Below are 9,112 nucleotides of genomic sequence, written 5' to 3' on the forward strand. Positions count from 1 at the left end.
TGAAACAAGCGTTTGAAATTACTTGCAAGTGCTTTTAAAATAACTAAAAACATTTTAAAATCACCAACAGCACTTTTGACAATGTTTGGTGAAAAGAAAAAACAAATTAAGTGCTTATGCATTTAAAAATAAAAATTTATCTTAATAAACCCCACATATTTTCCAATGATACCTTCACACCAAAATTTCTCCACTTCCAAAATTTCTCTTATCAGAGAATCAAGCAAATTAAAGATCTACAGAACGAGGATGAAAAATAATCTTTTTTCCACATTTTGTGCTTTTAGCGGTTAGGGTCTTGTTCTACAATGAAGGGACGCGAGTGACTTTGAGAGCTTGAAGAAAAGCAATCTTAGAATACATGTCTAAATTATGGGCCAACGGAAGAAACTTGATACAGTAACAAAAATTATAGGGAACAAATAGAAACATAACTTATCATATCAGCCTAGGCAACCAGTCATCACTACTGTGACGGAAACCTTTGTCTCCACCATGCCTAAGATGGCCTGCAGGAAGAAATCTACAGATACAGGGAATTTGCAAACATGATACCTCGCCGGAGGCTTTCGCTTGCTCCAGTGAATTTCTCTTCCAAAGCAACTTCTCCCACAGCCTGAGCAGCAGTACGCAACTGAAAATAAAGGCCAGCGAGTTAGAATCACTTGATAATTTAAGTGCTGCCTCAAGTGCTCAAGCAATTAATGTTTAGGGCACATTTCTCAGAACTAAAAATTAGTGGTTCAGAAATTTCCGTGCATATCTAATCTGTGTTCAGAACAAAAGACTACACCTACCGTAGGAGATTTTCAGCATGTTATACAAACATGGATAGGCTACACTCCCTTTTTCACCGTTCGGAAAGCACTTTTCAAAATTGAATACCAGTTGTGCCATGAGAAGTTATATTTCATCATAACTCAAATCACAATAACTAAAAATAAAAGCTAATAACATGTTGGGACATAAATTGACCAGGCCAGGTTAAGCCCAAAACGCTAGCCTAGCATTAAGGTCATTATAGCAAGGACACGGACAGTAAACATGGATTTGCGTACTTTATTCTTACCTCTATGCTTATCAAATGACTATGACTGAATCTATTATACTACTACCAATCCTAAATGTTAATTTTCCTTGACTATCACAAGCGTTATATTGGGCGAATAACCTTCCGATGGTTCTGAACATAGTAAAAGAGGCCCTTGAATGATTGCAAAACCAACTTACGAGATATAATGTTCAGCTTCCCAAACAATACCTGGTTCAAAAATTCATCAAGTCTTCTAGCAGCTCTGATGATACTACCCTCAAATATATCTGTCATTTGTGTAACCTCCGCGAAACTTGCACCCTGATGGAATATTTATTAGAAAAAAGAAAAAGGGAAAGATTAGTCCAAAAAGTCCTTGCTAAAACAATCCAAAAGGTTTTTTACATTTTTATTGGCTTGGAAAAATCCAAGGGCTACAAGATGAAACCTCTAACAAAAAAACATTAACAAAGTTGAACCCTCCAGACATTACAACGTCCAGTAAACCAACATACTATAGTAGGCAAACCCGTACAGTGATATACAAGACAAAAACAAAACAAAGATTTTGTCAAATGAGAGCAGTATGAGCAACAGACAAATAAATAACTTGTAGATGCGAAAACAAATTGGTAGAAATGAGATAATAGCAGGAAATTTTAAAACCATTGCATGAGCAAGGATGAAGAAAAAATCTGTCATGTTCTATCTTGTAAAACATTTCCACCTTTGGCAAATTATAGTTTCTATCACCCACATGCAACAAATTACACAAAAATATAACAAACTAACCTTTGACCAACAATAAATCACATCCATCAAGAATGGTCGCACTGTTGATTCCACGTACTCTTCAATGTTTACATCTAATTTGCATTCATGTTGTATCTGCAGTCATGTAGCAACAGTTACAGAATAGAAAAAATAAAAATTTGTACGTATGAACAGTGTGAAGCTAAACATTATAAGACCTCTGCTATTCTTCTAGCACTCTCTTGGAGTTGTTGTAATGGTCTAGCAAGCTCCGTCCTCAATTGTATCTGCTCATTTGATTTATCTACTGGAATAAAACAACTTGCGATTGCCGCAATTTGATGATGATCCAAATCATTGAATGTACCTGATCACATATAGCATTTATACTTACAGAAAGCTGAACAGTATTGATGCGATGACTGAAGAGCAAAGGTGTTCTAAATAGATAATATGACCAGTTTCACTGGCTCAGTGGGCTTGGCTAAGGCCAAAATCAGTTATATTAGCTTTCAGGAGTTCCTTATCTTATCAATCGAAATTTTATTGATAAAACCTTTTCAATTGTAGCCAATATCTTATTACCTAACTCCATATATGAAATAATACGTATGAACGGAGGATTAAGGATTATTTTTTTTTTACTAAAATTGGAATTTGCAACAGAATTGATAATTCTACTTAGACTTATGGAATTTTGTATAGAATATCAAAACGAAAAGTGATTCAATTTCTACCATTATTATATTATGATATTCTGTACTCCAATCGAATTGGATACCATCTTTCTACTGTTCTTGCATTGGCCAAATTCATCCCAATAGTCTGTCTTGTAACAGGTCTTAAGTAATAACGTGAAAAGAGAAGTGCAAGATAACTACCATTAAACATCAGTTCAGTAACAAGGAGCTCGTCTCCCGTGTCTATCAAGCAGGCTGCCCGCCCCTTTAACTGGACAACACCCTCGGCATCAATGTGACCAAGCTTCTTCAAGACCCGTGAACGGTTCTTAAGTTCATCACGAAATTTTTGAAGCTGCAGAATCAATTGTAGTTAAAGTTGAATATGCATATTCTTTTGCAAATTTCTTTACATGTAACATCAGAAGGTTGTAATACATGCAGCGTAACATTGACTCGTCATCCCATACGAATCATGGTTCTACTTCTTGCAAACGTTAAACTGACAGAAGTATCAAGACGAGGCATACCTGGGACTCACGCATTTTGGACTTAAGTTGTTGAATTTCATGATCCACCTCTGCTTTCCTTTGAAAGCATTTAATCTGGTTCACATCTTGAGACTGCAGCGAACCAAATAGTAAGCACAAAGGGTAATGGTGAGGTAAATTCCATCAAGAAAAGAAATTTTTCTCCAGACGGTAGAGTTCCTTAATAATTTGTTTTATAGAACACAGTATTTTAAACAAATGACAAACCTTATGCAGTGGATGTGCGTATAATTTCTGTTCAAGATCCTCTATTTGATTGACTAACTCAACAATTTCAGGATCTTCAATGCCCATATCCTAAAATCAAAATGAACTTTGAGAAAAACATAGGAAAAATAGGAAAGATGGTATTGTTGCAGATTGATATCAATACATGGTTTAGTGAAAGGGATATAATCCTTTTTTTTTTTTTAATGCAAGGAAATAGGGCCTTAAATAGAACAGATTGCTAAGTTGCAGACTTGCAGATTAAATCCTTACACCAGTGATATTTTAAAGAGTTACAACCAAAACATTACAGTTTGACAACAGAAAATTGTCGCAATAATATGGTTGAAAAAAGTCTTTGCCCCAATGTACCAAAGACAGTTGATCATTATTACCTTTACAGGATTCAGCTTTGGAAGACCTTGTGGAAAACGAGTTCCCAGCTCCTGAACTGCTAGAAGAATACTTTGCCTTGCCTCTAACGGCCGCAAATCAGAGGGAATAGATATTCTGAGTTTGCTTAGAGCAGAAATCAGGGGCAATTGTACAGGGACCTTAAAACAGATCGAAAGAAATATCAGAACCCCAGAGGACCAATTTAACTACTTGAAAAACTTAATGAACCACATCGAACTTTAAAATTCAGTTGCTTCAAGTGCATGAACTTACTACATGCATTTCACCCTTTTCTCCAGGGCGAGGAGGGCAAGGCTTTGGCTGTGAACTGTTCTCACTTGAACCAGGAGAACAGTGGAGCAAAGTATCCACTATATACCCTCCACCACGCGAGGACAGTGTGCCTAACCCGGATGAAGGCTTTTTTACCACATTAACTACAACTCCCCAGCCCCAATCTGTACCACCTTCCCTAATCTTGACCTGCGACAAGAAAAACACGTCCTGAGAACAGGCAAATACATGACTTACAACCCTTGTATTGGAAAATCAACATCTGCATTTCTAAGTTTAACAAGCAATCAAGATGACACAATCATTGGTATTAAGCGAGTTTATATACAATATAATCGAAGTTAGCATAGAAGCTTGAGGACAAGGCATAAAATGAAATATTAATATCAATAAATGATTAGGTAAGAGTTGTAAGACATCAGTGCGACAAGTAAAACAGTAAATATTTTCGTAGGGTGGTGCTATACACACACCCAATTTTACCTTCCAAACACCTTTCTCAATTTCTGGCCGTCGGATTGAACCAATTGAAGAGGATCAAAGGATAGAAATTAACAGGGGGTGTGTGGAAGGTAAAAAGGGGTGTTTGGATAGCACCACCCTTTTCTCACTGTATCTAGCAGAATAGCACTACAACCAGAAACAAGTATCAAACAGAAATTAGAAGAAAAAACTTTAGACCGCAATTTCAGTTCCAATGCTCTTAAAGATCCACCTATACAAATTAAAACCAAATTTCAACTAAGAGACTACATTATCCAATTTAAATGTTATTAGAAATCAACAAGGATAAGTTTACAAAAAATTCCAAACAGCATGACCATTCTCAGCACATACCAGGCGGCCAGGAAGAAGAAAATACAGAACTCTTTCAGGCCTCGTTATCTCTGACATCATTTTCTTCTCAAGTTGAGCTATATCAAGTTTTATCTTATGATACTCAGCAACTTCAGCCTGCACATAAAACATTAAACTCTAAGCATGTAACAATAACTAGAAAAAACATATTTAAGATCAATGGGGAAAGACTACCTCTCCTGATGCATCAAGCAAAGCCGCTTCCTGCTCAAGCTTTGAAACCTTTTCCCCTATACCAGGCAAAGCCTAAATCATAGAGAAAGATCCGGAGTGGTTAGTCATTATGCACCAGATTCCGGTGCGGAACAAGTAAAATATGTGATTCAGTAGAAACCTTTTCATACTGAAATTGGTGGAATGAATTCTTTATCACGTGTTCAGCTGTGAATTGGCCTTCCGCACGGCTCAACAAATTCAAAATTGAGTAATAGCTGAGTCTGAAAGTGCTAACTAGAGGAGCTGGTTTACCCAAAACCATATCCTTTAGTGTGTTCATTTCCATCTGTAAAAAGTAACAAATTTCGAATTAATTTCATGACTTAAGATGGTAAATGGCTTTCTTGCTTGTTCAACATCACCCTGGGCTGTGATAGAATTCAAGCGATATAATCAAATATAAATCAAATAAAATAAAAGGGATCATTCTGTTTTACCCTTTATAAATATGAATTTAGCTCTGAAAATATAAGACAATAAAACATAATAAAGCAAACAAAAAGTCAAAACTCAAGGTGACTAAATGGAAGACCTCAATATGTGGAAGGACTTCCAATGGTTGATGTGTAATGAATAATGATAAATTTATCGATTTTGAATCTATACAGAAATTAGTGAGTGGCACTTGTACACTAAAGAGAGATGACTAATAGTGGCATCACCTGTTCATCAATCATTATGATACAAATACCCCGCTCATCTTTGCCACGACGCCCAGCCCTTCCACTCATCTAGAGCAATTAAGATAATAGTTAATAATCAGAAAAAGAAATAATCCACACACAAATATACAAACATGTGTCTTTTTCACTTATTATTTCTCTTAAAGAAAAGCAACAAAATCTTCACTTACCTGAATATACTCACCAGATCCGATATATCGATGACTATCACCATCCCACTTCTTAACAGCTGTGAAAACAACAGTTTTTGCTGGCATGTTTAAGCCCATTGCAAACTGTTCACAAAGTACAGATATTGAAATGTTATTCCATCTTATCATCTAAGCTAGATAAATAAGTTACAGCTGTAAACTAAATATATGAAAAAGGAAACGAAGCAGGAGAGAAAAGGTGTTTAAAAAATGTTCTTACTGTCTCAGTAGCAAAAAGGGCTTTTACAAGGCCTTCTTGGAAAAGAAGTTCTACCAGTTCCTTGATAACAGGTAGAAGGCCAGAATGATGAACGGCAATTCCTCGTTGAAGGAGTGGCAGCATTAACTCAATAGCAGGCAACTCCCTGTCTTCCTCGTTTAAGCAGAGTATTGCATTACGAAAAACCTGTTCAACAGCATCTTTTTCGTCTTGGCTGTTAAAATCAAGCTTAGACATGGACATCGCATGTTGTTCACACTCTCTTCTACTGAAGCTGAAAATTATAACTGGCTGAAATTTCCGTTCCATAATCATCTGAAACTCAGGGCAGAAAAGCATAACTAAATAAATAAATGAATGAACAAAGAAAGATAAGCACATGTGTGATGTCGATTAAATAAAGCACCAATGTTGGTGGATAAATATTAAATATAGAAGTATTTGCACTAAGAGCCTTCAATGTGGGAAGCAACCTTGTTTCTAACAATCCATGTGATGAACAGCCTCTAGGCAACTTGCCAAACAGGCAACTAAAGAAAACATTAGGATCTGAGATCATTTTATACTCTACTTTTCACTTTACTTTCTTTCTCTTTGTTTACATAAGTATAACCCTTAGATGTCCTGCTCTCAGTACCGTAAACAGTGACCAAATCACTTTCTGGACAAGAATAATTATTCGACAAGAAAACTGCCATCCAGATTCTCAATGCTACCGCTAGTGTTTTTGATGAATCATCTTTGCCAAACATGGTCTAAACTTTCCATAAGTGAAAAAACACCATGCAATCATAGTACTAATAATAGGTAAAAAGATGAAATATTTATTTCATGGTGTTTTTAAAATATAAGAAAAACCACCTTTTGAAGGAAGAGCAAACCTTCAAGAAGAAAGAACGAAAGTTAAAATGAAGAGCACACCTTCACAATTTTGAATATGTCAGAACCCCCAGATGCAGTCCCACCTTTTGCAAGTCTCCCACTTGCCTTGTTATTCCTGTGACCATCACCCAATTTCTGCTTTGAGAAAGTATCATGTAGCTTCACAAAATTTTCCTCCCTGAATTGTTCATTCTCATCGACCACAAGATACAACCCATTCCCACCCACTGGAAAAACGTAATGCTGCAGAGGAGTTGGTCGAAAATCTGTGTACACCACATGACAAGGCTGTTTGTGCAAATTACAAATCCACTCTGCAAACTCAGTCGCATTGGACATTGTGGCTGAAAGAAAAACCATTTTAACAGCAGGAGGCATAAATATGATACTCTCTTCCCAAACAACCCCTCTTTCACGATCCTTCATGTAGTGAATTTCATCGAAGATAACCCAGGCGACTTCCTTTAAAACCTCGGAACCCCTGTAAAGCATTCCCCTAAGGATCTCAGTTGTCATAACCAAACAACTAGCATTAGGTGAGAGTGTAACATCTCCAGTCATCAATCCAACATCTTCAAACTCCTGGCTGAGCTCTCTATATTTCTGATTGCTCAAAGCCTTCAATGGCGAAGTATATATAACCCTCTGCTTGTCTCTAAAAGCCATGGCAATTGCATACTCCGCAACTGCAGTCTTACCTGCTGAAGTATGGGCGGAGACCAAAACTGACTCTTTCCGTTCTAAGCATGCCACAGAAATCTGCTGAAATGGGTCAAGGGTAAATTCGTATGTCTTGGCCGCCTCGCCATTATACACAGGATTCGAAAGGGTTCCATAAACCGACTCATCCTTGGTCGAAGCATAGTCACTGGGAACTGCAACCTCATGCACACATGTTCGAGTCAAATGCCTTCGCTTCAGGGAAGATTCATCGGTGGGAGTTTCTGTGATCTCTGACGCTTCAGGTTCTTTTCGTTTCGCAGGTGTTGGAGATTCTTCCATCCCTAAAACTATTCCGCTTCCAAGCTAAACCAAACAAAATTCTCCTACTAATAATGTTGAGCTTTCCTTCTGCAACAAAAACACCAAACATGAATCAAAATGTCGTTTGTTCAACAGAAAAGCAATCTTCTTTTTCTTTATTGGAGGAAAATTAATAAAACCCAATACTTGCAGAATATAATCGTCACAAATATTCAAAATTACACAAAAAGCTTGATTTGTTAATTTTTTTTTTTTTTTTAATAGAACTACTTTTGGATTTCAGGTATGAACAACCATTGCACCTATGACCAGCGTCAACTAGGTTCCCCAAAAAGATTCAAAGTATTTAAGTTAAACCCAAATTCTATGAAAACTGTGAGAAATTACAAGAAAATAGGAAGAGAGAGAGAGAGAGAGAGAGAGCAACCAATTCTGCTCTGAAATTGGCGAACCTGAATGCTGAAACGGAGATTTCCCAGTTAGCCAATGCCCTAGCTTGACATATAGTGTACGGTAATATAGGAGAACTGTTCAAATCAAAGTTAGGGTTTTATTGGAAGATCCAATTGTAGGCAATTAGGGTTTCACCTTCAGTTGCAGGTGGTAACCAAATAACAGCGCCTATTTTTTACGAAATAAAAAACAAAGTGTATTATGCTTTAATAGTATTCATGTAAGAGATTTTAGCTTTGATTTACATTAAATGTAAGTTTGAATCATATTATTGTTCACCTGCTTAGCCCCCTCTGCTGAACCAAACCATTTGGTTGCATTTCGATTTTATATGATTTAGGTTTTGATTTCAAAACTTTCACGCTATTTGTACACTAAGGGTACGTTTTTTGCACCGAACTATCTCAGACTAAACTAATTTCAAAAATTAAATTAGATTGGTTTAGATTAGATTAAACTAAACTGATTTAGTGAAGTGTTTGAAGATAGACAAAGAAGTAAGATTATAATATTATATTATTTAATCTATATCTATAATATTTTATTATTAAATTAATATATATTTATTAATTCCTATTATTAATTTATCTTTTTCCTATTTTGTAGAACACCAGGTGAATCATCTTTCTCTCCATCTAACCTCTCATTTTTTTTCTCCGCCGTCTCTCTCCCCTCTCCATCTAACGTCCAATCTTTTCCTCCCTTTGGGTA

General features: G+C 36.3%; 1 protein-coding gene across 4 annotated transcripts; it reads right to left on the reverse strand.

Moving 5' to 3' along the window:
* Positions 1-250: 250 nt before the first annotated feature.
* Positions 251-8,604, reverse strand: LOC137731987 (DExH-box ATP-dependent RNA helicase DExH10). Of its 4 annotated transcripts, none has more exons than XM_068471261.2 (17): positions 8,401-8,604; positions 7,004-8,035; positions 6,083-6,397; positions 5,842-5,946; positions 5,651-5,719; positions 5,107-5,274; positions 4,947-5,018; positions 4,752-4,868; positions 3,894-4,103; positions 3,620-3,778; positions 3,225-3,314; positions 2,997-3,089; positions 2,668-2,821; positions 2,005-2,153; positions 1,826-1,921; positions 1,262-1,354; positions 251-634 (listed from the first exon to the last, which is right to left on the reverse strand). In XM_068471261.2, the coding sequence occupies exons 2-17, from the start codon at positions 7,964-7,966 to the stop codon at positions 524-526; spliced, it is 2,964 nt and encodes a 987-aa protein (XP_068327362.2). In that variant the 5' UTR covers positions 7,967-8,035; positions 8,401-8,604; the 3' UTR covers positions 251-523. The 4 variants fall into 4 exon arrangements, with proteins under 4 accessions (XP_068327362.2, XP_068327363.2, XP_088543598.1 ...); XM_068471262.2 differs by having other exon boundaries at positions 8,376-8,580; XM_088687472.1 differs by having other exon boundaries at positions 3,894-4,124; positions 8,401-8,541.
* Between the last annotated feature and the right edge of the window lie 508 nt (positions 8,605-9,112).

The sequence above is a fragment of the Pyrus communis genome, chromosome 16, assembly GCF_041283825.1.
Source record: "Pyrus communis isolate YQ-2024b chromosome 16, ASM4128382v1, whole genome shotgun sequence".
Classification (NCBI taxonomy): Eukaryota; Viridiplantae; Streptophyta; class Magnoliopsida; order Rosales; family Rosaceae; genus Pyrus; species Pyrus communis.

What these genes read in the sequence shown, in the direction of transcription:
- LOC137731987 (XM_088687472.1), bottom strand. Translation starts at nt 7,966, where the DNA reads ATGGAAGAATCTCCAACACCTGCGAAACGAAAAGAACCTGAAGCGTCA. An exon ending in CAAAGCTGAATCCTGTAAAG is followed by an intron (nt 3,315 to 3,619) that starts GTAATAATGATC and finishes TTTTGATTTTAG; the next exon opens with GATATGGGCATTGAAGATCC. An exon ending in GTGCTAGAAGAATAGCAGAG is followed by an intron (nt 1,922 to 2,004) that starts GTCTTATAATGT and finishes ACATGACTGCAG; the next exon opens with ATACAACATGAATGCAAATT.